The sequence below is a fragment of the Balaenoptera physalus genome, assembly GCF_965194825.1.
Source record: "Balaenoptera physalus genome assembly, chromosome: 2".
Lineage (NCBI taxonomy): Eukaryota > Metazoa > Chordata > Mammalia > Artiodactyla > Balaenopteridae > Balaenoptera > Balaenoptera physalus.
In genome coordinates, this window is record NC_138883.1 from 91,179,561 (window position 1) to 91,207,390 (window position 27,830).

At 38.4% G+C, this 27,830-nt stretch overlaps 1 protein-coding gene across 19 annotated transcripts in view; it reads right to left on the minus strand.

Moving 5' to 3' along the window:
• The window catches only part of GALK2 (galactokinase 2), a 140,117-nt gene that overhangs the window by 110,365 nt on the left and 1,922 nt on the right, over window positions 1-27,830 (minus strand). For 3 of the 19 annotated variants that reach the window (XM_082453023.1, XM_082453020.1, XM_082453022.1), the window contains 3 exons: window positions 21,658-21,762; window positions 3,881-3,969; window positions 2,106-2,376 (listed from right to left, as the gene is read on the minus strand). In XM_082453023.1, the coding sequence (XP_082309149.1) occupies window positions 2,106-2,376; window positions 3,881-3,950 (341 nt within the window). In that variant the 5' untranslated portion in view covers window positions 3,951-3,969; window positions 21,658-21,762. The other 16 variants (XM_082453018.1, XM_082453016.1, XM_082453014.1 and 13 more) reach the window with 14 other exon arrangements.

The following is a 27,830-nucleotide window of genomic DNA, read 5'->3' on the forward strand; positions in this document are numbered from 1 at the left end:
TGACTCTACTACCCAAAGCAATCTACAGATTCAGTGCACTCCCTATCAAACTACCAATGGCAATTTTCACAAACCCAGAACAATAAATTTCACAATTTGTATGGAAACACAAAAGACCCCAAATAGCCAAAGCAATCTTGAGAAAGAAAAACGGAGCTGCAGGAATCAGGCTCCCCAACTTCAGACTATACTACAAAGATACAGTAATCAAGACAGTATGGTACTGGAACAAAACAGAAATATAGGTCAATGGAACATGATAGAAAGCCCAGAGATAAACCCATGCACATATGGTCACCTTATCTTTGATAAAGGAGGCAGGAATATACAAGGGAGAAAAGACAGCCTCTTCAATAAGTGGTGCTGGAAAAACTGGACAGCTTCATGTAAAAGAATGAACTTAGAACACTCCCTAACACCATACACAAGAATAAACTCAAAATGGATTAAAGACCTAAATGTAAGGCCAGACACTATTAAACTCTTAGAGGAAAACATAGGCAGAACACTCTATGACATAAATCACAGCAAGATCCTTTTTGACCTACCTCCTAGAGAAATGGAAATAAAAACAAAGATAAACAAATGGGACCTAATGAAACTTAAAACTTTTGCACAGCAAAGGAAAACATAAACAAGACGAAAAGACAACCCTCAGAATGGAAGAAAATATTTCCAAATGAAGCAACTGACAAAGGATTAATCTCCAAAATTTACAAGCAGCTCATGCAGCTCAATATCAAAAAAACAAACAACCCAATCCAAAAATGGGCAGAAGACCTAAATAGATATTTCTCCAAAGAAGATATACAGATAGCCAGCAAACACATGAAAGGATGCTCAACATCCCTAATCATTAGAGAAATGCAAATCAAAACTACAATGAGGTATCACCTCACACCATTCAGAATGGCCATCATCAAAAAATCTACAAACAATAAATGCTGGAGAGGGTGTGGCGGAAAGGGAATCCTCTTGCACTGTTGGTGGGAATGTAAACTGATACAGCCACGATGGAGAACAGTATGGAGGTTCCTCAAAAAACTAAAAATAGAACTACCATACAACCCAGCAATCCCACTACTGGGCATATACCCTGAGAAAACCATAATTCAAAAAGCGTCATGTATCACAATGTTCACTGCAGCTCTATTTACAATCACCAGGACATGGAAGCAACCTAAGTGTCCATCAACAGATGAATGGATAAAGAAGATGTGGCACATATATACAATGGAATATCACTCAGCCATAAAAAGAAACGAAATTGAATTTTTTGTAGTGAGGTGGATGGACCTAGAGTCTGTCATACAGAGTGAAGTAAGTCAGAAAGAGAAAAACAAATACCGTATGCTAACACAAATATATGGAATCTAAAAAAAAAAAAAAATGGTTCTGAAGAACCTAGGGACAGGACAGGAATAAAGACGCAGACGTGGAGAATGGACTTGAGGACATGGGGAGGGGGAAGGGTAAGCTGGGACAAAGTGAGAGAGTGGCATGGACTTATATATACTACTAAATGTAAAATAGCTAGTGGGAAGCAGCCACATAGCACAGGGAGATCAGCTCAGTGCTCTGTGTCCACCTAGAGGGGTGGGACAGGGAGGGTGGGAGGGAGACGAAAGAGGGAGAAGATATGGGGATATATGTATATGTATAGCTGATTCACTTTGTTATACAGCAGAAACTAACACACAATTGTAAAGTAATTATACTCCAATAAAGATGTTAAAAAAATTTAAAAATTAAAATAAATAAATAAGTAAGCAGAACTCTATGGAGCCACCAGATTCTGTTGGGAAGGCTACAGTGTGAATGACAGCCTTCTGAGAATGAAGATTCCTCCCTCTGTGAAAACTGATGGAAACATCCTGGGTGAGGGGCAGGGAGGGAGCATGAACTACTGGCAAGTAAGGATAACAACCATGATTACATTTTGGATATTTTAACAGAAAATATAATAATGCTTTTAATAAAGACTGAAATTCATTTCATCCCAAGCACTAACTAATTAACTACCCTGGAACATAATCCCCCCTTTTTTAAAATCAGAAAATAGTCAATACATTTCCTAGAATAAGAATTACGTATTCAGGAAATACCTTAGTTTGGAAGGCTTACTCCCAAAACTAAGTGAAACTTGGGTCTCTCCTCTGAGGATATTGCTTCTTTGCAGTCCTCTCACAATAGCAAAGAGTTCTTGATGACCTCCTCCCACTCTGTTGTTTCCAGGATTTCTTCCTGTCCTCTTCCTCGGAGGCTCATACCACATTCTCTCGTCTTCATCACTTTCATTTCTGACTCTCAGACATCTGCTCCTCACTGAAGACCTTTGCATCTCCTTCCACCCTCTCCATCCCAGTCCTGCAATTCCTGGATAACATCCAAGTAAACAATCCAGCCCAAGGCCCCAGCTTCCTTATCCCTTCACCTCTGGAAAACTTGACCTCCTCTCTGCTTCAGCTATCTACTTCCGTGGACTTGACAAATCCAGTAATGACCACAGACCTTCTTATCACCTGGAACTTTCCTACCTGTGAAATTTTTGTTTCAAACATCAGATTCTTTACTAAAACTTCCCATCTTGCCATTTCTCTTACTCCGTTTATCCTATCACCTGTTCCTCAGAGTCAGTTCTTTGCCCTTTCTACCCTATAGGTTCCCTCCTACCTTTCTTTCCTTTTCTACCTAGCATAGATTCCAGGGTTCATTACTTCACCTACCCTTCTGACAATATCGGTGAATTCTTGATGTCATTCTCTTGTAACCTCCATCCAAAACAAAACCCCAAACCTAGATCAAACACAGGCAACTTAGACTAGTTGAGGGGGAAAAATGAACAACTTTGCAGATTGGTACTGCTACAATTCTATGGTCTCCTGTTCTAACCAGATCTCAGTGTTACCCAGCAAACTTTTTTTTTCCCAGTCCTCTCCTTCTCTCATCCTTGACAAAGCTGTTTCAAACTTTCTGTCATCTCCTTAAACTTCCAGCACCTCCAACTCTCCCCCAAAAGAACTCCCTCAACCTTCTATACCAAAATTATACGTTTACCTGCATCAACCTGCATCCTTTTCTTCCCTGTCTTCTGTTAAAAAAGAGTCAAAGTGGCCCTCTTCCTATGCCATAGACACCAGCCCTTCTTGCCTTCTTGGGAATCCTGCTCCATCAGTTCCTTTCTTTTCAGATATCTTTGATCTGTCTATCTCCACTGATTTTACTCAATTCCCCCTCCCCACCTCATTTAACCACGCTCAAACATCTCATATTTTTAAAATCCTCCATTATTTACTTCAAAATAAGACTGCCTGAGTTGATAATAATTGAAGCTACATTTTGGGTACACGGGAGTTCATTATATTATTCCAACTACTTTTTTATATGTTTACACTTTCCAGTACAGAAAGTTTTCTTTTTAATCCTCCTTTGATTTGGATTTTTCTCAGTTCCCCATCCCATTTTCTCTTGATAAAACGTATTCATTATTCATTCTTCAGGTCACCACACTTTTAAAAGCAAGGAATTATTCGGTTTTCCTGTATTCTTCTAATCCAATGAGTAAATGTAAAACCATCAAAATTACTCACTGCAGTCTAAAAACTTAACCTGCAGCACAGAAAAATCTGTCCATCTCTCATGAAAAGAATGTAAATAACTGGGTCTCAACAAATTTCTAAATTTTAAAAATGAATGGACAAAATTAACATTAATAACATGGATTGGGAAAGATGAAAATATAGTGTTCCTTATGCAAAACTTATCTTGCTATAGCAGATGTATGTGAAACATTCTGTTTTTTCAGTTCTCCCGATGTATTGACAAAAATTTGGATCTTACCATAGGAAGAAAAAATTAAGAGAAGGAACTTTCGAAATACCTATGATATTGACTCGTCCTGGTGCTCGAACATAAAACTTGGGAACGGATCCAAACTTAGAATTAAACATCTCTTTTAGCTTCAGCAATCTGAAAACAAGAGTAGAATATTTCAGAATATCCAGATAATAGAAAAACCCATAAGATACACACACACACACACATTTCACATACCTACCACCATTAATTATCTTTAAAAATAATAAAAGAAAACTCTTTTACTGACATACTTCCTTGAAAATCCCAGGATGAAACAATACTGCAACCCGCTAAGTGACACAAGAGTATAGCTAAGCACACAGGAGAGTAAAAAATTTAATACTGATGTACACAACAGAAAAAAAATTCTTTGCTTCAACAGAATTAACTTTCTGGATAATTTCTCAATGATATTCAGAGAAGAATCTCTTTCTACTAAAAAATAGTAGCATGGAGTAGTGTATCAGTTTCCTAGAGCTGCCATAATAAAGTATCAAAAACTGGGTAACTTAAAACAACAGAAGTTTATTGTCTCTGAGTTGTAGAGGCAAAATCAGAGTGTTGGCAGGACCATGCACCTCTGAAACCTAAAGGGGAAAATCCTTCCTTGCCTCTTTTTAGTTTCTGATGGTGACCATCAATCCTTGGCATTCCTTGGCTTGCTGCTGTATCACTCCAATCTCTGCCTATGTCATCACGTGGAATTCTCTCTGTGTGTCTCTATCTGTGACTCTGTTTTTCCTTCTTGTAAGGACATTGGGCTTATTGGATTAGGGCCCACTTTAATTCAGTATGACTTCATCTTAACTTGATTACATATGTAAAGATGCTAGTTCAAATAATATTACATTCTGAGGGGGCTTCCCTGGTGGCGCAGTGGTTGAGAGTCTGCCTGCCAATGCAGGGGACAGGGGTTCAAGCCCTGGTCTGGGAAGATCCCACATGCCGCGGAGCGGCTGGGCCCGTGAGCCACAAGTACTGAGCCTGCGCATCTGGAGCCTGTGCTCCGCAATAAGAGAGGCCGCAATAATGAAAGGCCCACGCACCGCGATGAGGAGTGGCCCCCGCTTGCCGCAACTAGAGAAAGCCCTCGCACAGAAACGAAGACCCAACACAGCCATAAATAAATAAAATTTAAAAAAATAAATAATACCTAGCATATATATTAAAAAAAAAAATATTACATTCTGAGGTTCCAGGTGGGCATGAATTAGGAGGGATGCTATTCAACCCAGTACAGTCTAATGAAAACTAGACTGGATATCAGGAGACTACAGTTCTAATTCCAATGGGGGTTCTAATTCGATGCTAAAGTTTGGCAAATCATTTTCCCTTGGACCCTCTTCTGTAAAATTAGAGCATTTGAACAAGATATTCCTCATAGGTCCTTTCCAGGTCAAAAATGCTTATAATATATTTAATAATTTTATACTGTTAAATCATCTCAAGTCACTTCTATAAATACCCCCCACTGTTTGTAGTCCCACAATATACTGTATCTGAGTAATAACACCAAGAGAGTAAATATTTGTTAGACTTACTATATTCAAGACATTCATTAATTAAATGATAGATCTTAAAGATTAGTTACAAGAAACATAAAATCACACCCAAAAAATTTAAGAAAAAAGGAAATTTATTATAATGATAGAAAGATACATTGAATATTCTTGGAAATTATTCAGGATGACCTCCTAGGACTGTGACAGCCATCAGAAACTCTAATTACTGATGGGTGGGGTTGTGTTACCGCCCTGTTTGTTGTCTCGCCTGAGGTGTCCCCACACTGGAGCCTACAGACTTTTGGGTGGGGCTGATGGAGGCTTTTGGGAGGGCTCACGCCAGTGAGTACTCCCCAGAATTGCTGTTGCCAGTGTCCTTGTCCCCACCGTGAGCTGCAGCCACCCCCCGACTCTGCAGGAGACCCTCCAACACCAGCAGGTAGCTCTGGCCCAGTCTCTTATGGGGTCACTGCTTTGTTCCCCTGGGTCTTGGTGCGCACGAGACCTTGTGTGTGCTCTCCAAGAGTGAAGTTTCTGTTTCCCTCGGTCCTGTGGAATTCCTGTGATCAAACCCTTCTGGCCTTCAAAGCTAGATTCTCTGGGGGCTCCTCCTCCCATTGCCAGAACCCCACACTGGGAAGCCTGATGTGGGGCTCAGAACTTTCACTCCTGTGGGAGAATTTCTGTGGTATAATTATTTCCCAGTTTGTGGGTTGCCCACCCAGCAGGTATGGGATTAGATTTTATTGCAATTGTGCCCCTTCTATCATCTTGTTGTGGCTTCTTCTTTGTCTTTGGATGTAGGGTATCTTTTTTGGTAGGTTCCACTATTTTCTTGTCAATGGTTGTTCAGCAACTAGTTGTGATTTTGGTGTTCTCATAAGAAGGGGTGAGTTCACATCCTTCTACTCCGTTACCTTGAGCTCTCCAGGAAGCCAGAGCTGATGTTATAGTGGAATTTTCTTCATCAGCATTCTACATCCAGCCAGATGCTAATGTCTTGTATTTGTCATACAAACATGAAGAGTCTTAGTTGGCAGGGTAGCTCCACTCCAGATGGTCATTTAAGGATCCAGATTGCTTCCTTCTCCTTGCTTCACTATTTCAGACTGTTGTCCATTTCTGCATGCTCAAAATTGGATTGTAGGCATGTCCATGCTCTAGGTCAGATGAACCATTCTTTTTTTTTTTTCCTCAGTGGCTGCCTCTCCCCCTCGACACACCAGTGCAGCGGTCGTGCTCTGCCCCCAAAAACTCTATTTAAATTGTGTGTTTGCCTCTCTCTTTCCTGTCTCATTCTTTCATCCCTCCAAAACACCATCACCATTTCCTTCTGCTCAATGTTCTTCACATTCCAGTCGCCTCTGTGAGCCTCTGAGTTTTTGCTCTTCCATCCCTTCAGTTTTCATGACACTGTGGCCTCAAGTCTAGAAGATTCAACAGCTTCAACGTCCTATACTATCTGATTAAGTCTCTGTGCCCCTAATTCAAATTCTCAAAAAGATAATCTGGTTGGCAGCATATAGGTCCTGTATCCATCCTGGTTCAATTACTTTTGGCCAAAAAGGAAAAGCTATTTAATATAAACAAGGTCACTTGCTTTAGTTACAAATATGATCACCTGGGTCCACTCCTTCAGCAGAGGTTGTGGATGACAACAGAAGATGTGGAGAGGGAGATGATAATGGATATCTCTAGCACATCATTCAAGATAGATTTACTGGACTCCCAGTAGATGTGGATAATGATAGCTGCCTAAATCTGATTTTCCCCATATATCCTCCAAAACAATTTAGAACAAGAACAAATAAGTGATATTTTTATTTCTTTATTATAACTAGACAACTGTACCTTTATTATAAGTAGAAGAGAATGCATAAATTTAAATGAAAGGAAGAAAGAGGCAAAACACTGCGAGCCACTGGAAAAAGAAACTGAGTGAAAAGAGCAAACTAAGATTAATCTAAAACCACCACTAGGGCTTCCCTGGTGGCGCAGTGGTTGAGTATCTGCCTGCTAATGCAAGGGACACGGGTTCGAGCCCTGGTCTGGGAAGATCCCACATGCTGCGGAGCAACTGGGCCCGTGAGCCACAACTACTGAGCCTGCGCGTCTGGAGCCTGTGCTCCGCAACAAGAGAGGCCGCGATAGTGAGAGGCCCGCACACCGTGATGAAGAGTGGCTCCCGCTTGCCACAACTAGAGAAAGCCCTCACACAGAAACGAAGACCCAACACAGCCAAAAATAAATAAATTAATTAAAAAAATAAAAATAAAAATAAATAAAACCACCACTAGAAAGAAAAAGTACAACCATTTAAAAATGAGAGGTGTAAAAGAAAAGATGAAAATAAACTCATTGATTGCTACATAGGCAATCAAAAACTTAAAGGATACCATTAAGCATGACAAAGCAACAAATTTTTTTTAAGTTATGACACAGGCATATGAAAAAGTATTATTAAACTCCTAGAAAAATAGTGCCCCAGAGAGACTGTGACCTGTGTAGTCAGGTAGACCTGGGCTCAAACCCCTTCTCAACCATGTGATGAAATTCCTTAACCTCATTCACCTTTATATGGGGTGGAAATATGAATTGAGCTATTTGGAAGATTAAATAAGGTATTGTAGGAACAGTGTCTAGCCTAGGGCTGGCATGAAGTACTTGTTCAGTAAATGGCAGTTATTATAATCTCCTGATTCCTTGGTTCAGTACTGTTTCTACTCTGCAGCATATGAATAAGAATCCACTAGAAGCAATGAAAGATGGTAGGTAATTAAATGTTTAGTTTACATCAGGACTCGAAGTGCTATTAGAGCACTAGGGTGATTTTTATGATGTTATTGATAAATCTTGATGCTCTCTGCCTTGTATCTTCCATTTTATTGAGAGGGTTGAAACAACTTAGGTTATTTGTCCATCAGATTCTAGATAGAATTATTGAAAAGGTTCGTGTTTTTCAATGAAAAAAATAAACTGACAAAGCAGATAGTAAAAGGTTAAGTAAGAAAAGTCCCCTGCTTTCTCAGGGCATTAAAAAGATATATAAATACAAAAGTAACCAACAGAACAAAAATATCAATCTTCCTAACTACCAAAGAAATTTCAAAAACAGACAGATAAACCAGTAAATAAACACAGAAACTACATTATAACACATAATTATAAAATAAAATGACTAAGTTGAAATCAAATATATCAGTCACATCAATAAAAGAAAGCGCAAGGAAAGACTCAAAAAGACAAAAGTAGAAAGTAATGATATGGGGAGTAGAAAAACAGTAGACCTGGTTAACAAATTAAACCCTGGGTTTTTAGGGGAAAAATTAACAAAATAGACAAACCACTAGCTAATGAATTAAGAAAATGGGGGCTGATAAAGCATAAATAAACAAAATAAGAAATAACAAGGATGAGATAACATTAAACAAAAGAAATTTTAAAAGTCATAAGAGACTACTTTGTAGACCTCTATCCAAACAAATATAAACTGTAATAAAGAAACTGACTCCATTTTTTGATGTTTACTTACAGCTTTTGAGCTTCAACTCTCCCTCTTTCCCCTTCTGCCTCATATCAAGCAAGTGGATAAAAAAGCCCAAGTGCTCTCTCTTTTGTCACCAATCAAACCACAGCACACCAGCTCCATCTCCTAACCACTACAAAAACCTCAAGCTAGTCTCCTTTCCTTACTCTCTCAATCCGTTATTGGCCAGCTTGGGTGGCCTGCTCTGCCCTGCCCAGAAAGCCTCATTATGTGAGTAATAAACTTTTCATACCCTCTTGTTCATGTGGTATTATCAGTCTCAACATCCAAACCAAATTTTTGGGTGGGGGTCCATCCTGTTTCTGTGGTATGGCCACAACAGAAATCCTAAAGAAATGGATAATTTCCTAAGGAAATACAATTTATAAAAACAGATCCATTTCCATAGAAGAAATAAAGTCATCAAAGAACCACCTCACACATATGCATTAAGCCCAGATGTTTTACAAGAGAGTTCTACCCAAGCATGAACATCAGATAGCCCATATACTCCATAAGTTGTTCCAGAGCATTGAAAAATAAAGAAAAGTGGTCTAATTCTTGTTATGAAGCAAGTGTAACATTGATACCTAAACCAGAAAAAGATAGTCCAAGAAAATACAACTACAGACTAATGTCACTCTTGAATATTAATGCAAAAGTACTTAATAAAATATTAGTAAACATAAGGCAGCACCATATTAAGAAAATAATTCATATCAAGTGGCATTAACTCCAGGAATGCAAAGTTGAAAATATTAAGATAATCCATTAAAATAATATATCATAATAAATCTAAGGAGAAAAAAATTATAGGACTACTTCCATAGGTGTTAAAAATTTCCCAATAAAATTTATTCCCAAAGGTGTTTATCTTAACATGATTACATATATCTCAGTCTTAAATCCAAAGCTAATTAATGAGGAAATTCTAGAGACATTTCCACTAAGATCAAAAACAAGACAAAAAGTTCTACTATCTCCACATCTAATCCACACAATACTGGAGGTATCAGCCAATGCAATTAGACAAGAGAAATCAAGAATCAAAAAAGGAGTAAAACTATCTCTACTTGGAGATAATATAGTAGGATGCCTAAAGAGTCCCAGAGAATCAATTACAAAACCAACTTAGGGACTTCCCTGGTGGTACAGTGGTTAAGAATCCGCCTGCCAATGCAGGGGACATGGGTTCAATCCCTGGTCCAGGAAGATCCCACATGCCATGGAGCAACTAAGCTGGTGTGCCACAACTACTGAGCCTGCGCTCTAGAGCCTGTGAGCCACAACTACTGAGCCTGCGTGCCACAACTACTGAAGCCTGTGTGCCTAGAGCCCATGCTCTGCAACAAGAGAAGCCACCACAATGAGAAGCCCACGCACCACAACGTAGGGTAGCCCCTGCTCACCACAACTAGAGAAAGCTGTGCACAGCAACAAAGACCCAACGCAGCCAAAAATAAAATAAATACATAAATAAATTTTTAAAAAAATAAAAATAAAAGATAGCTCATCCATGATACTGCTGGAAATTGATTTTCACGTTCTTTAAAATAAATAAATAAAACCAACTTAAATAATAAAGAATTCACAAATATAGCAGGATATAAAATGAATACTCAAACATGAATACCCTTCATGTGCAAAAACAATGACCAATTAGGGCTATAATGGTAGAGCAAACCTTGTTCACAGCAACAAGAAAAGACTAAATATTTAGGAATAAATTTAACAAGAAATGTGCAAAATTTATTTAAGTAAAGCTTTAAACACTCTTGAAAGACATAGAATAGACTCAAAGAAATGGAAAAACATCCCTTGCTCTTGGATAAGATGACCCAACATCATAAGGATAGTTATTCCCAAGTTAATTTATAAATTTAATGCAACCCCCCCCCCAAAAAAAATACCAACAAGGTTTTCTTACAGAGGTAGACAAGTTGATACAAAAAATCATGTGGAAAACAAATATGCAGGAATAGTGGGGAAAACATTAAAAAAGAACAACTGTGAGGACGGATTAACCCTACCAAACACTAAAACGTACTATAAAGCCTCTGTAATGACAACAGTGAGGTACCAGCACATATATAGACAAGAAGACTTCAGAAATAGATAGAAAGGTTCAGAAATAGATACAAGTACATACAGAAACTTAGTATATGAGCAAAGTGGCATCTCAAATCATGACGCAAAGATGAACTTTTTAATAAACAGTGGTAGTACAACTGCTTAAACTTTTGGGAAAGATAAAATTAGGACCATCTCTTACACAAGAATAAACTCCAAATGGATCAGGCACTAGAAGAAAACAAATGAATTTCAGTATAACTCAGCATAGGGGAGAGGTTTTCTAACTATGACTCAGAATTCTGAGGCAATTTTTTTAACTTGACAAATTTGACTATATAAAGATTTTTTAAAACATTTACATGGCAGAAAATGTTATAATCAAAGTCAAAAGAAAACTAGCAAACTAAGAGAAAATATTTACAACATGTTACAGATATATTCTTTAAATTAAAAAAAAACCTCTGAAACCATAACACTCCTAGAACAGAACACAGGCTGAACATTCTCTGACATAAATTGTAGCAATATTGTTTTGAATCTGTCTCCTAAGGCAAAGGAAATAAAAGCAAAAATAAACAAACGGAACCTAATTAAACTTCAATGTTTTGGCACAGCAAAAGAAACCATCAATAAAATGAAAAGATAACCTACTTTCATAGCAGCATTATTTACAATAGCCAAGATATGGGAGCAACCTAAGGGTCCATCAACTGATGAATATGATGGATAAAGATGATGTGATATATATATATATGTATGTATATACATACACACAAACATACATACACACACAACAGACTACTCAGCCAGAAAAAGAATGGAAATCTGCCATTTGCAACAATGCGGATAGACCTAGAGAATATTATGCTCAGTGAAATAAGTCAGAGAAAGACAAATACTTTCGCTTACATGTGGAATCTAAAAAGTAAAACAAATGAATATATATAACAAAACAGAAACAGACTCACAGATATAGAGAACAAATGATTGGTTACCAGCGGGGAAAGGGGAGGGCAAGATAGAGCCATGGGATTAAGAGATACAGACTACTAAGTATAAAATAGATAAGCAACAAGGATATATTGTACAGAACAGGGAAATATAGCCATTATTTTGTAGTAACTTTAAATGGAATATAATCTATAAAAATATTGAATCGCTATGTTGTACACCTGAAACTCATATAATATTGTAAATCAACTATACTTCAACTTAAAAAACTCAAAAACTGAGTGAAAAATGACCAAAAACCGGATAGAAAAATGTGCAAAAGATATGAACAGAAAATCCATACTAAGAGTAGTTCATAAATGGACCTTAAACACATGAAATTAGAGAAATGCAAATTAAAACTACACCAAGATACTATAAGAATGGTGAAAATTAAAAAGTAACAACACATTCTGTTGGTGAGGTTCTGTGGAAACAGGCACTTTTCTACATTGGGTTGGGAATGCAAATCAGTACAACACATTTGGAGGGGAATTGGGCAATATCTAACAAAAATACATTGGCACTAATTTTTTTTTAATAAATTAATTTTATTTATTTATTTTTGGCTGTGTTGGGTCTTCGTTGCTGCGCACGGGCTTTCTCCAGTTGTGGTGAGCGGGGGCTACTCTTCTTTGCTGTGTGTGGGCTTCTCATTGTAGTGGCTTCTCTCGTTGTGGAGCACGGGCTTTAGGCTCACAGGCTTCAGTAATTGTGGTGCACGGGCTCAGTAGTTGTGACTCACAGGCTCGGTAGTTGTGGTGCATGGGCTTAGTTGCTCCGCAGCATGTGGGATCTTCCCAGACCAGGGCTCAAACCCATGTCCCCCGCATTGGCAGGTGGATTATGAACCACTGCACCACTTGGGAAGCCCCCATTGGCACTAATTTTTACCCAACAATCCTATGTCTAAGAATCTACTCTGAAGGTATTCTCCAGCAATATGAAAATACATATTCATGAGATTATTCATTGCAGAATTGTTTGCAATTGCAAAACACTAGAAACAACCTAAACACTCTTACAAAGAAGAATGTTTGAATAAGGTATGGACTATTTACAAAATGAAGTAATATGAAACTGTTAAAAAAGAATATAGTTTCTAGAAATTTTTCTCAAGTGATTTCCAGAAATATTTTGTTACAAGAAATATGCAAAGTGAAACGTTGAGATGGCCTAGAAGCATTAACATCCCAGTAGCAATGAGCATCCCTAGTGCTCAGATGTTGGTTTCAAAAGAAATCAGAACTCTTTGCAGAAATAATGCCAGAGCTGGAGCAGAGAGGGTATAATACAATCCTGGAACATATTGCTGTGCCAGAAAGCAAAGAAGTGCTCAGACAATGACAGCAACATGTCCGAAGGACACAGGAGCCCACATAAGTAAGCTCCCACTGCCCAAATTGAGGGATTAAAATTCCCCCTCCCCCATCGATTTTGACAGGACAGAAAAAAGAAACATAAAACGTCGTTGGAAATAATCCCCTTAACAAGGCCCAGAAAATATTATGAGTTAGTTCTGTAAGACCTTAAAAACAATGATTTTTTTTTTCATAAATGGTTCTAACAATAGAAGCTGTGGAAAGCCTTCCCATCTCATTTTGGGAATAGTATAAGCCAGATGCTAACACATAACAAGAATAGCTCCCAAGGGCTTCCCTGGTGGCACAGTGGTTAAGAATCCACCTGCCAGTGCAGGGGACACAGGTTCGAGCCCTGGTCTGGAAGATCCCACATGCCGTGTAGCAACTAAGCCCATGTGCCACAACTACTGAGCCTGCATTCTAGAGCCTCTGAGCCACAACTACTGAGCCCACATGCCGCAACTACTGAAGCCCGCACGCTGGAGCCCGTGCTCTGCAACGAGAAGGCACCGCAATAAGAAGCCCGCATACCGCAACAAAGAGTAGCCCGCATTCACTGCAACTAGAGAAAGCCCACGTGCAGCAGTGAAGACCCAACGCAGCCAAAAATAAGTAAATAACTAAAAATAAACAAATTTTTTAAAAAATGGCCCCCCAAAGCAAACTATAGGCTACTCTCACTTGTAAAAATAGGTACAAAAACTCTAAATAAAATATTGGTAAATTTAATCCAACATACATTATTTTATAATATATGTGACCAGAGCTTATTCCAGGAACATAAAGAGAGTACCAGGAAATATGCTGATTAAATGCACTATTCTATCAGAATAAAAGGGAAAACTCTATAACTCCATGAGCCTCTCAAAATATGCATATATATGTGTGTATATATATTAAATAGCCATTCCTGATTTTTTAATAAAATTTTAAATTAAAAAAAAGCTCTTAACATGCTAGAAGAAAATGTCCTTAATTTAATAAAGGATACTTGCCAGAAATAGCAAACACCATATTTGATGACAAAAATATTAGAAGTTTTCCCATTAATATCAGAATCAAGACAAGGGTGCTATCATTCAACACTGTAACATACTACATAAAATATAAACTGTCTATACAACAAAAAACATCATAAAGTCAAAGGAAAATTGCTAAACTGGGAATAATATATATAATATACATAAAACAACAAATGAGTTTATCCAAAAATATATACACTCATACAAAAAATACATACATAAAGAGTTCCTAAAAACTAACAAGAAATAAACAATCTAATAACATCTTTTCTTTTTTCAGGGCCATTTGGCAGCAACTATTAAAATTTTATTTTTATTTTTTGAAACTATCAAAATTTTAAATGTGCATTACCTTTGACATAGATTCCATTTTCATGAACAAGCTTAAAGAAACATAAAAAATGTTCAAGGATAAATGTATAAAGAGTTTTACTGCAGCATTGTTTGTGAGTGAAAAATTGGCAACTTAAATGTACACTCTAATAATTGAGTGGTTAAATAATGATATTCATACTATCAAATACTCTCAGCCCTTAAAAAGTGAAATATATCTGTATGGAGTGATATACCAGAATCTCTAAGAAATATTATTAAGAGAAAAAAAGTAAATTACAGAAAACCAAATATGATTCCACTTATATGAATATAATACAACTTTTATTAAAAAAATGTTAACAATGGGACTTCCCTAGTGGTCCAGTGATTAAGACTCTGCGCTCCCAATGCAGGGGGCACAGGTTCCATCCCTGGTCAGGGAACTAAGAACCCACACACAAAAAAATGTTAACAATGATATTATAAAGATACAATGACATAAAGCAGAAACTAACACACCATTGTGAAGCATTTATATTCCAATAAAGATGTTAAAAAAAAGAAAAAAGCTTGGCTCGTAGTATGAGCTCGGTCACAAATTCATTGGTAGAACGCGTCTTCTTTAGAATTATGATATCTTAATTTTCTTATTTGAAAAACAGTTCTATTGAAACAGTATACTTTTTATGAAAAATTAAAAAAAAAAAAAAGATACAATGACACCAAAAGAATACAATGATATTACAAGGATACAAAACAAACCAAACTTCTAAGAAGGGAAGTGAGAATTGGCAGCACAGGATAAGAATCAGATTATGAGAAAAAGAACCGTGCGATTCTCAGGCTTTACTGAATATACTTTTAAATAATCCAAATCTTTCGTATTAAGAATGTGTTTATACAGCACCATTAGTCATAAAGCCAAAAGGTGGAAACGACCCAAATGCCCATCAATTGATGAATGGATAAACAAAATGTAGTATATCAATACAGTGGAATATTATTCAACCATAAAAAGGAATGAATACTGATAACATGTTACAACATGGATGAACCTTGAAAACATTATATGAAGTGAAAGAAGACAGTCACAAAAAAAATACATTATATGATTCCATTTATTTGAAATGTCCAGAATAAGCAAATCTACAGAGACCAAAAGTATATTAGCAGTTGCTTAGGGCTTTCGGGGGATTGGGGAGGTGATAGCTTAAGGGATGTTGGGTTCTTTGGTGCGGGGTGGCGGGGGGTGTGAAAATGTTCTAACTTTGATTATGGTGATGGTTGCACAAACCTGTGAATATACCAAAAAACATTTAATTGTAAAATCTAAACAAGTAAACTGTATGGTATGTGAATTATATATTAATAAAGCTGTTACCGAAAAAATAATAATAATCCAACAGTTTAAAACTTAATCCCAAAGAGAAGGAAGAGAATGCAAAGAAATTTAGAACAGTGGTTCTAAATGCAAAGAAATGTTAAGAATGCAAAGAATGCTAAGAATGCAAAGAAAGAACAGTGGAATCTGAAGTAGTCTTACAGTACAGGGTGCAAGCAAGATTGGGATGCAGAAAAAAATTAGAGTTTCTATTTCTATTTGATTTTTTTAAATGAATGAAAAAGAAATTAAGTTTACTAAATAAAATATATAACGTGGTTGACTAGTCCCTTTACTCAGAGGGTCATGTGTCCTGTGAAGCTGAAGAAGCATTGCCAACTAAAAATTGGCACTTGCCATCTACCTCTACAAGGATTAAATCACAAGCTGCTGTGACTGCTGACCTTCAACACATCCTGAAAGGAGTTCAGGGTGGAGATCAGGAATGAGGCACTCTGTGCTCTCGGAAAACCCAGCAGAACAGGCCTTCAGATAGTGAGATATTATCAGGAGAAGATTTTAAGAGCCCAATTCTTGCATCTCCTCATATCTAGAAAAGCACTAAAATCCTTCATGGTGACATCTGCTCCTTGTGACTATCAGCAACCTTCTGCAAAAATGTGTGCTTGACTGCATGTATCCCCCTTCACCAAAATCACATATATACAGACCTTCCCCCCTACCTCTTCAGAGCAGTTCCTCAGAGCTATCTGAAATGCTGCTTCCCAGGCTATAGTCCTCATTTTGCCCCAAATAAAACTTTTTTTAATATTATGTCTTTTTAAATTATTTATTTAGTTATTATTTGTTTGCTTGGCTGCATTGGGTCTTTGTTGCTGCACGTGGGCTTTCTCTAGTTGCGGCAAGTGGGGGTTACTCTTTGTTGTGGTGTGCGGGCTTCTCATTGCGGTGGCTTCTCTTGTTGTGGAGCACAAGCTCTAGGTGTGCAGGCTTCAGTAGTTGCAGCATGTGGGCTCAGTAGTTGCAGCATGTGGGCCCTAGAGCACATGGGCTTCAGTAGTTGCAGCGCGTCGGCTCAGTAGTTGTGGCTCACAGACTCTAGAGCTCAGGCTCAGTAGTCATGGCACACGGGCTTAGTTGCTCCGCAGCATGTGGGATCTTCCTGGACCAGGGATTGAACCTGTGTCCCCTGCATTGGCAGGCAGATTCTTAACCATTGAGCCACCAGGGAAGTCCCCCAAATAAAACTTAACTCACAACTCTCACGTTGCGTATTTTTTTCAGTCGACAGCATCCTGCAGAAAAAGCAGGAGTTCCAAAAAAGACAGTCTGATCTTGGGGCCCTCATGCATTTTTTTTCCCTTTCAGCATATTGCAGCATCTGACAAGTAAGGTGGGTTTATAGATATACTATCTAGATTTAACTGAACTCACCCCTGATAAAATGAATAAGTGGCTGAAACATTGCTTGAAGTTAATAACTGTATTAAGTGAAAAAAAAGAAAATGGCAAAGTGCACACTTACCTGACTATTATATGAGCTCTTCTGTAGCTAGCACAGGACACTAAATATTAACAATAAATATTTGTTGCAGGAATAAATACTGTAAAGGTCCTTAAAGGAAAGAAACAACTCTAAGGAAATTAAGTAAACAATTCTTCACTTTTAGTACATGTTGCCATCATCCCCCTTCTCACAGGGTAACTATAGAAATATTGAGCATTATGACTAAAATGGCATAAAATGGAAACAGAAGAATATATGACATTCATGAGTAGTCTAAGGCCGTGCTGGTCTCCATAATCAAAAATTACATTTCTTTCTGGTAACTAAAGACCCACTGTTTGCTGGCTCAAGGATGAAAAAGCATTCGCAAGTTTCAGTAAGCTGTAATATTGTCGACTGTCACATGACAGTTATAAACTAGGAAGTAGGAAGAACTTTAGGACAATTTTAGAGAAAAAAAGTTAACAGGGAAAAAAACTTAGAAACAGCAAAGGGGGAGCAAAGCCAACCTTAGAAAAGCTATAGGGCTAATACACAGCAGGTGGAGGCTTCATTCTATGAGATTTCTGTCCTATGTCAGAAAGAAGTACTTCCACGAAGTATTTGCAAGATGCCCTCAAATGAAAATATCCTCCACTTGGTATCACTTAAGCTGTTCGTTATTCCGTAGCTAGGTACTGGCAGCAGATTAATTCCCTAAGTGACAAGGCATAGATTCCATGATTTGTTTAAAAGGATGCAGAGACCAAAGGGGTTTTTTCGTTTGGGGGTCGTTTTTTGTTTGTTTTTGTTTTGGCGTATTTGATTGTTTTCAATGAATATTTTAGAAAGGGGACTTTAAAAAGCACTATCAGCTAGCAGGCAAAACAAAGAAGAGATTCAAAGTTAATTTGGGTTTTTCTGCTAAAGCCCAGCAGAAAGAGTGTCCCACCCTTCTGCAAGAAAAAGGTAAAAGAAGGATCTGCATGGATGAAGCAAGACACACAAGGTTGAACAGTGTTTGCAGCGCGGTCTTCTTGCAAGTCCAGCCAAGTGGCCTTATAATATCCCAAAGATTCTGTCTGCTCCCGCGGGCAAAAGCTGCGCCTCGGTGAAGGGCCCAAAAGGCCTGACACCATCTACATCTATCCAACCCAAGCGATCCCAAAGCGCGGCATCTCCTCTCCCCCACCTGGGATGTTCTGCCACCTGGACTCGACGCACGGCAGGGCCCTCCGTAGCCATATTTCGCTAATCTTTCTTTATTTCTGCAGTTTCAACCGGTGATGCAAGGCTTCCGAGGTAATCACGAGACATCTGCAGCAGGAGCCTTTTCTTCCGGGCGACACCGGCACTTACTCCGCGGAAATCCTGCCTCTTCGCTGAGGTGGCTGCTTCCAGTCGGCCCCGCCCGTGGCTCCTCCTCCCTGGGTTCAGGCTCGGAGCCCTCCCAGCCTCTGTCAGGTACGGCCACCGTGCTGCTCTGAGCCCCCGGGGATCCGGGGCGCGCAGGAGCCCCTGATCCGAGCAAAGCCGAGGTTTTCTGCGCCCTGTGCCCTGGGCACGTCTGAGCACAGAATTACAGCCTGGCACCTCAGTTTGCCTTTTTTTCTTTTTCTTTTTTTAAATTAAGTTAGGGGTCTTTTTTTTTTCTTTAATGACCAGCAGCAACTCCCCCCAATAACAGTTAAAATATTTAGTTATTGCTTCTTAAATGGATTATTTCAAAAATCAGGCAATATAAAATTGATGCGGCGCTTGATTTAAACACATTTGCATTTATTTCCATAATAGAGGAATTGGTGGGCCTTCCTAGAACATAAGTAATAGTGAAAAGAAGAAAATACATGTCTTTCAAACTGCAAGATACTCTTAGCATCCAGTTCAACACCTTGATTTTTCAGTTGCCTAGAGAAATCCCAGATACCCTATCTCAAGAAGCACACCACCTCCACCCACCTCATCACTCTACCATATTACTGTTGTCTTTCCTTCATTGTTCTCACAAGTTCTGCATATTTATTTTATGTATTTATTGTCTGTCTCACCACTTCCACCATCACTACCACTAGAAGGTAAGCAATTTGAGAGTAGGAACTGTGTATCCCCAGCACCTAGAACAGTACTTGGCACACTGGTTTTTAATCAACAGGTAAAAAAAAAAGATGAACTGAATGAATGACTGAAAGGTAAAATGACTCACCTAAGGTTGCACTGTTAATTGGTAGCAAAACTTGAATTAAATTTCAGGTCTATTAACTCTCTAGTGTACTTTGTACCTCAGAATGCTGAGATTAAACCTAAGTGACGCCAGCTACCAATACACCTATCCCAAGGTTTCCTAGTTGAGGAAGTTTAGGCCAACATGCCCAAGACACTAAGGGTACAGGCATACCCCAGAGACATTCAACAAGTTGCCACTGCAGAACTTCTATATGTGTATGCTGGGGAAGGGGAAAGGGGAAATGAAGGCTAAAGTGTCAATTGACAGTAGCAAAGGTAAGCTAAAAGGGTTGCAGCCCCTTGGCACAGCCCTGAGTTATTACTGTAAATGAAACAACATGGAAGCAACGTTACTCTGGTCTCAGGGCTACTTTCTCACTATTATTTCAGTCCCTCCTTATCACTTTCAAATGAAGCGATTATATCTCCTCTTTATGAACCCCAATAAATCCCAGTAGGATGCTTATTGTGGTTTATTCTTGAGTAAGAGGAGACATCACTGTCACTTCTGTAAATAGGTTTGAATGTGGAGAGAACTTAAGTGAGAAAATATGTAAAACTTTTAGGAACATCAGTAAATATAGAAAAGGAAAGATCATTTTTTATTCAGATGTATTTCTAACATACCTTTTATGGTCATGGAAAAATAAGTAAATTTTGAAGCTCTGAAAGTACTGTTTTGTTTTGTTTTTTTAAATCGTCCCAAACAAGCTCATTTCACACGGTTTGTTTGTTCCCGAGGCTTGCAGGATCTTAGTTCCCTGACCAGGAATTGAACCCAGGCCCATCAGTGAAAGCACCGAGTCCTAACCACGGGACCGCCAGGGAATTCCTTTCCGGCGCTTTCACTGCCGGGGGCCTAGGTTTGGGGTTCAATCTCTGGTTGGGGAACTAAGATCCTGCAAGCTGTGCTGCACAGCAAAAATAAATTAATTAATTAACTAACTAACTAATTAATTAATTAATTTAAAAAGAAAGAAAGAAAAGAGTGACTATGAACACTCTGATTCATAAAAGAATATTTTCTATTAAATGTGTATTTGATGGCCAAATATTAACTTTGCTAAATGAAACCTGACAGCAAATCATTAATTTGGATCTTGTATCCATTTCTATTGCAGTCTCAGCAAAACTGATACAGACTAGAAAGCACCTTATAGAGCAACTAGTAAAACTCTCTCTTTTGAAATGATGGACTCAAAGTGAAAGAGTAAGGGCTGGAATCAAAACCCAGGTCCTAGACTCCTAGCCCAGCCTACTCTGAATGTGTGACCTCTGATGAGACCCCAGTGAAGTATGCTTAAAAAAAATTATTGAAACAATTAGTAATTTTTGTCCACAAATTAAAATGTATACATTGTAATTTTAATCAAACACTGCTCTTAAAATAACCTATTCTCAAACTACTAGAGAATCCCAAATAGAAACCAAAAGCTAAAATTAACATTAATTTCTTATACTATCTTCCTTATGCCAGGCTTCCTTATATGTAAGTAAGCACTTCACATATATTATTATCTCTTTAAATCTTCCCAACAACCCTTATGAATTGAAAAAGTATTGTTCTTCTGCCAATTTTAAAATACTACTTTGGTTTTTATTAGATATATCTGATAGTGAAAATGTTTAATGTCTAAATTTTACAGAATTTTTATTTTCACAAATCTTGAACCTCTCAGTTCTTTATTTTTTGCATATGGGCACACTTACAATAAGGTTTAGAGTCTAAATTATAAACTAACATAGTATTTCATGATAGATTCCCTTTTTTTAATATTTATTTATTTATTTGGCTGATAGATTCTTAAACAGAAACCTAATTAACAAACTTGATATTGTTTCTCCTCAACTGACATTAGTTTCTGTTCAGATAAAATATTGTAGCAAACAAAATAAAACAAACACCAAAATGAAACAAAACAAAAACTTGATCCAAAGTAAAAGTAGGAGACTTACCTGGCAGTCAGTGGTTAAGACACCATGCTCCCAAGGCAGGGGGCTCGGTTTCCATCCCTGATCCCTGGTTGGGGAACTAAGATCCCACGTGCCGCAAGGCGCGGCCTTAAAAAAAAAAGTAAAAGTGTGAGTGTTAGAGGTCCACAGACCTAGCTAACTCCTACATATGTTTACATCTCAGCTTAAAAATCACTTCCTCCAGGAATTTTTTCCTATTCCCTGTCCCTTCCTCTACCTTCAAAACAGTCTCGGGCTTCCCTGGTGGCGCAGTGGTTAATAATCTGCCTGCCAATGCAGGGGACACGGGTTTGAGCCCTGGTCCAGGAAGATCCCACATGCCGCAGAGCAACTAAGCCCGTGCGCCACAACTACTGAGCTTGCACTCTAGAGCCCTTGAGCCACAACTACTGAGCCCATGTGCCACAACTACTGAAGCCTGTGCACCTAGAGCCTGTGCTCCGCAACAAGAGAAGCCACCACAATGAGAAGCCTGTGCACCTCAATGAAGAGTTGCCCCCGCTCACTGCAACTAGAGAAAGCCCACACGCAGCAATGAAGACCCAATGCGGCCAAAAATAAATAATAAAATAAAATAAATAAATTTATTTTTTTAAAAAACTAAGTCTCTAAGATCACAGATCATTTATCTGAAAAAAATGTTATTTCTGTGGTTTAGTCTGTACAACTTCTGGAAAATACTTTCTATCGTGATTTATATATAATCAAAAAATATTGTTCACAATTGGGAGAATCTACTTCAGTAACCTATTTTGGGTATTTTCTCATTACGGTAAATAATATATTATACTTATTTAATGTCTTATTTATAATGATGCCGTACGTTCCTTATTCATCTGTATATACAGTAGATACATCTCTCTAGCATATAATCATTTAAATAAAGGCAAAAGATACACTCATGATTCAGAGAAATATATATTTATGTAGTTAAATATAGCATGCTGATCGTTTATAAAGCAATATAAAAAGAACAGAAAGTGTGCAAAAATGGTTTAACAGAATATAGGCTGTTTTGCAGAGTGAAAAACAACAACAATGCCTCTAGGCACCTTTATTGCCCAGTCATAGCATTTATCCTACCAGGACTGTTATTACTTGTGTGTTTCCTTATCTGGTCTAGAGCCTTGCTACTCAAAGTGTGGTCCTCAGCTTCAGCATCACCTGGAGCTTACTAGAAATGCGGAATCTGGGGCCCAGGCCTACTCAATCAGAATCTACAATACAAATATGGCATTTTAAATTTCTATAAGCCATTTTAAAAAGAGTAAAGCTAAATGAATTTTAATAATATATTCTACCCAATATGTCCAAATGTTATTTCAAAATATAATCAATATAAAAAGTCATTGATATTTTACTTTTTCATAGGAATTCTCTGAAATCCAGTGTATATTTTACACTTACAGCACATCTCAATTCCAACTAGAAAGAAGTGGATGCTGTATTAGACAGCACAGATCTAGACTATAAGCTCCTTGAAGGCAGGAACTGTTTTATTCTGGTTTTATACACTCTGGTTCAGTGTCTAACAGGCACTCAAGGAATGTTTAATGAAGGAATACATTAATGAACTTGGATTAAAGTGGTTCAACCACTTACTAACTTTGTGACCCTGGGCAAGTCTGAAATTTTTCCTCCATAAAGGGGAGATAAAAATACCTACTTCATGGAGTTTTTATGAAGATTTTAAAAACCATCCCAACCTTCCCTCCAGTCGTTCTCTATTCCCTAAATCTGGTTTGTTGTCGTTATGGCTATCTGAAATTACATTAATTATTTATTGATGTTTGTATATATTATGTCTCCACCATTAGACTTTACATTCCATGTTTCATCCATTGTTCTATCAGCATTCATTCACTCAACAAATGTTTATCAGGTGCTACTATGTTCTAAGCACTATTCCAGGCGCTCAGGATACAACAATAAACATAAACAAAAAGGTCCTGTTATTATGACAAATCAAAATTTAATAAAAGAATTTACTATAAAAATTGATACAAACTCTGCATATAATACACATTCCAACAAGAAAATGAAATCTGATGAGCAAAAATTTAGATTAACTTGATTTTGAAATTAGAAGTTTGCATTTCAAGCTTAAAGTATACATTAGACGGGCCAAATTGAAGATAAATTGCCCCAGTTTAAAACTATACATATGGGAATTTCCTGGTGGTCCAGTGGTTAGGACCTGGTGCTTTCACTGCCATGGCCCACTTTCAATCCCTGGTTGGGGAACTAAAAAACAAAAAACAAACAAAAACGCAGAGTGTGGTCAAGAAAAACTATATGTTGTTTTTGCTTTTCACTGTCTTGACCCAGAAACTAAATATAGTACCAAGGCTGTTCAAACTTGACAATATTTTCTATATATTATCTCGTCATAACTATTCAGTGTTGCCCAACTCAATAAGTTATGATTATTATCTTAAGTGATTTTTTTTCTTTTTTAAGAATATGTTTGGAAGGGATCTCAGGCGACTGGCATAATTCAAGGATTTATTTTTCTAGGAAAACACTGAGCTAGTCAAAACAACCTATAACATCTAAGCCTGTTGCATTCTTTTTTTTTTAAATTTTTTTTATTTTTTGGCCGTGCCATGTGGTATGGGGGATCTTAGTTCCCCAACCAGGGATCGAACCTGTACCCCCTGCAGTGGAAGCTCGGAGTCTTAACCACTGGACCGCCAGGGAAGTCCCAAGCATGTTGCATTATAATGAGAAACAGCTTTTTTTTTTAAATTTTGATTCTCCGATCAATCCATAAAATTGAATCTAAGCCATAATGCAGCAGTAATAGTATTAATAACTCATACGGAATCCAGAACGCTGAGGTCTCAAACTAAGTCCCCAGTTGAGGGTAGGAATGAGAGTAGGGATGAAAGATTGGGGTAGAGAAAAGATAGGTACAGATTCTGAGAAGTAGGAAAAAGCTGAAGGAAATAGGGGAAAGCTCTGGTTTAAAAGAAGTCAAAAACGATAAACAGGAAATCTCTGGAATCTGAGATAGTCAAAACAACCTATAACATCTAAGCATGTAGATGACTTATGTCAATTGTCAGTTGAAGACTGTGTTGCTTTAGCTCACAGGGGAATCACAGGAGGATTAATGCAAAACGTACTGAAAGAACTTACTGATTTCAGTAAAGAAAAGAAACAAAAACAATTTTGGAATTACATTATAATTGTGTCAGCTCCCTACTTGGCCTCCGCACCACACGTCTTGCTGAAAAGAGCGCTCAGGGACTTCCCTGGCGGTCCAGTGGTTAAGACTCCTCGCTTCCTGGACTTCCCTGGTGGCGCAGTGGTTAAGAATCCACCTGCCACATAGCACAGGGAGATCAGCTTGGTGCTTTGTGACCACCCAGAGGGGTGGGATAGGGAGGGTGGGAGGGAGACGCAAGAGGGGGGAGATAGGGGGATATATGTATACGTATAGCTGATTAACTTTGTTATAAAGCAGAAACTAACACACCATTGTAAAGCAATTATACTCCAATAAAGATGTTAAAAAAAAAAAAAAAGAATCCGCCTGCCAATGCAGGGGACATGGGTTCCAGCCCTGGTCCGGGAAGATCCCACATGCCGCAGAGCAACTAAGCTGGCGTGCCACAACTACTGAGCCTGTGCTCTAGAGCCGCGAGCCACAACTACTGAACCCGCATGCCACAACTACTGAAGCCCGCGTGCCTAGAGCCCGTGCTCTGCAACAAGAGAAGCCACCACAATAAGTCCGTGCACCGCAACGTAGGGTAGCTCCCGCTCGCCACAACTAGAGAAAGCCATGCACAGCAACGAAGACTCAACGCAGCCAAAAATTAATTAATTAATTAATTTAAAAAAAAAAAAAAAACCACTCCATGCTTCCACTGCAGAGGGTACAGGTTCCAGCCCTGGTTGGGGAAGTAAGATCCCTCATATGGTGCAGCCCAAAAAAAAAAAAAAAAAAAGTGTGTTCATTTCACAAAACTAGGGAGGTATGGTCACCATTTTGGGTGGGAATAAAAATAAGTAGGGGGCTTTCCTGGTGGCGCAGTGGTTGAGAATCTGCCTGCCAATGCAGGGGACACAAGTTCGAGCCCTGGTCTGGGAAGATCCCACATGCCGCAGAGCAGCTAGGCCCGTGAGCCACAATTACTGAGCCTGTGCGTCTGGAGCCTGTGCTCTGCAACAAGAGAGGCCGCGATGGTGAGAGGCCCGCCCCTGCTTGCCACAACTAGAGAAAGCCCTTGCACAGAAACGAAGACCCAACACAGCCATAAATAAAATTAAAAAAAAAAAATGAGTAGGCATTAGAGATACAAAAATGGCAAATAACTTTGCTAAAATTGTGTAAGTGCATTTTACAAGAGACATTTTTCCAAGACCAAAGTCAATGTAAAAAATGGAAACTCCTAGCCTGCCTACTTATCCTTTATTTGTTTTATCCTTTAATTGCCATAATTCCCACTACACAATTTTAGAGATGGAAGATGTAATTGTAGTGTAGAGCATTCTGAAGGAATACTATGAGTAGTTGATTGAGTTAAAAATGATACATGTACTGAGTACTTTGTAAACACCATGTAGTTACATACATCATTTTATTTAATCTGAAGAGACTGAAGCAGATTAAAAGGACAACTAACAAGGCAAGGGCATCAATCTATAAGGTGGATATGTAATGAGATCATGCAAACTGTATTTATCAGAGCTCCTCTCAGGAAAGAGTGGGTATTAAATGTAGGTGGAAATAACATTTTGATAAGCCACTTAGGTTGGTTGGTAAAATCAAGGGATATGCTCCAACAACAGCACATAGTCGGCAATTTGCCTTTGAAGGAGAGAAAGTTCCTTCCTTGAGTGAAGTATGTAATTTATGCTACAGCTGATTGCATGACACAATGCTGTACTGTTTACTCCTCATTTGACTTCTGTTTTTTTTTTAATATTTATTTATTTATTTGGCTGTGCCGAGTCTTAGTTGCGGCATGCGAGATCTTTAGTTGCAGCATGTGAACTCTTAGTTACGGCATGTGGGAGCTAGTTCCCTGACAGGGATCAAGCCTGGGTCCCCTGCACTGGGAGCATGGAGTCTTAGCCACTGGACCACCAGAGAAGTCCCCCCATTTGACTTCTGGATCCATTTTTCACCCTTCTCTACCCTCCTGGAAGCTGATCTCTAAGGACTGTACCTGGGCTCCTTTACCCTCTGGCTTCTGGTTGGGGTTGGTCACTGGCAGGATATTAGAGGATGGTAAAACAGAGAAGTTGAGATATTTATCATTCCCCCCACACACACGAGTTCACACACCCTACCACAAGTTTGCCATAGTTGTGACAGTAGCTAAGTTTCCCTATAACCACAGCTGCTGTTGGAGGGTGCATCCTCTAGGGCTCCCACACTTGCTGGGCTCTGGTAAAACCATTTCTTCCCTTTGCCCCTTCAAGCCTTCAAGAAATGGGATTTCCAGCCTGTTGCTAGTCCCTGTGTGTTTCACCATCCTTGTGGGTTCCCTCAACCCCACCCCATCTCTGTAAATAGTTTCTTCAGAAACTCTTTTCAGTTAACGTCCCCACCCCCGCTCCAGTATGCCAGGAGTTTCCTGTCCAGATCTTGACTAACACAAAAGGAGTCCTCCTTTTCTGCCCTTCTAACATACGATGTTCAGCCTAAGTAAATGTAGTAAAAAAAAAAAAAAAAAAAATGTTTTAAGGTAATTGTTCTGAAAGGCTGCCAAATCCTGAGCCTGTTTGGGGTAACCATATGTCTCAATCCAGCACCGGGGAGTCATGAACGCTAGAGCATGCTTAAATATACCATGCTTTCACTGAGCATGCTGACTTTCAGAGGTAAGTAAGATAATTGTGTCCTCAAGGAGCTTTCAGCTTAATAAAGAATAAATACAAAATAATCATAATACAGGATAACATAAAATTATCAAAAATATACTTTTAAAGGGTCAAATTCTGTTGGGAATTAAATGGTCTATTATCTTTCACAAAACTGCCAAGACAATTCAATAGAGAAAGGATCATTTTTTTTGACAAATAATGCTGGAACAATTTGTTATCCATATGCAGAAAAATATAAACCTCTACATTTACCTCACAGTATATACAAAAATTAAACTTGAACTATATCATAGATCTGAATGTAAGAATTAAAA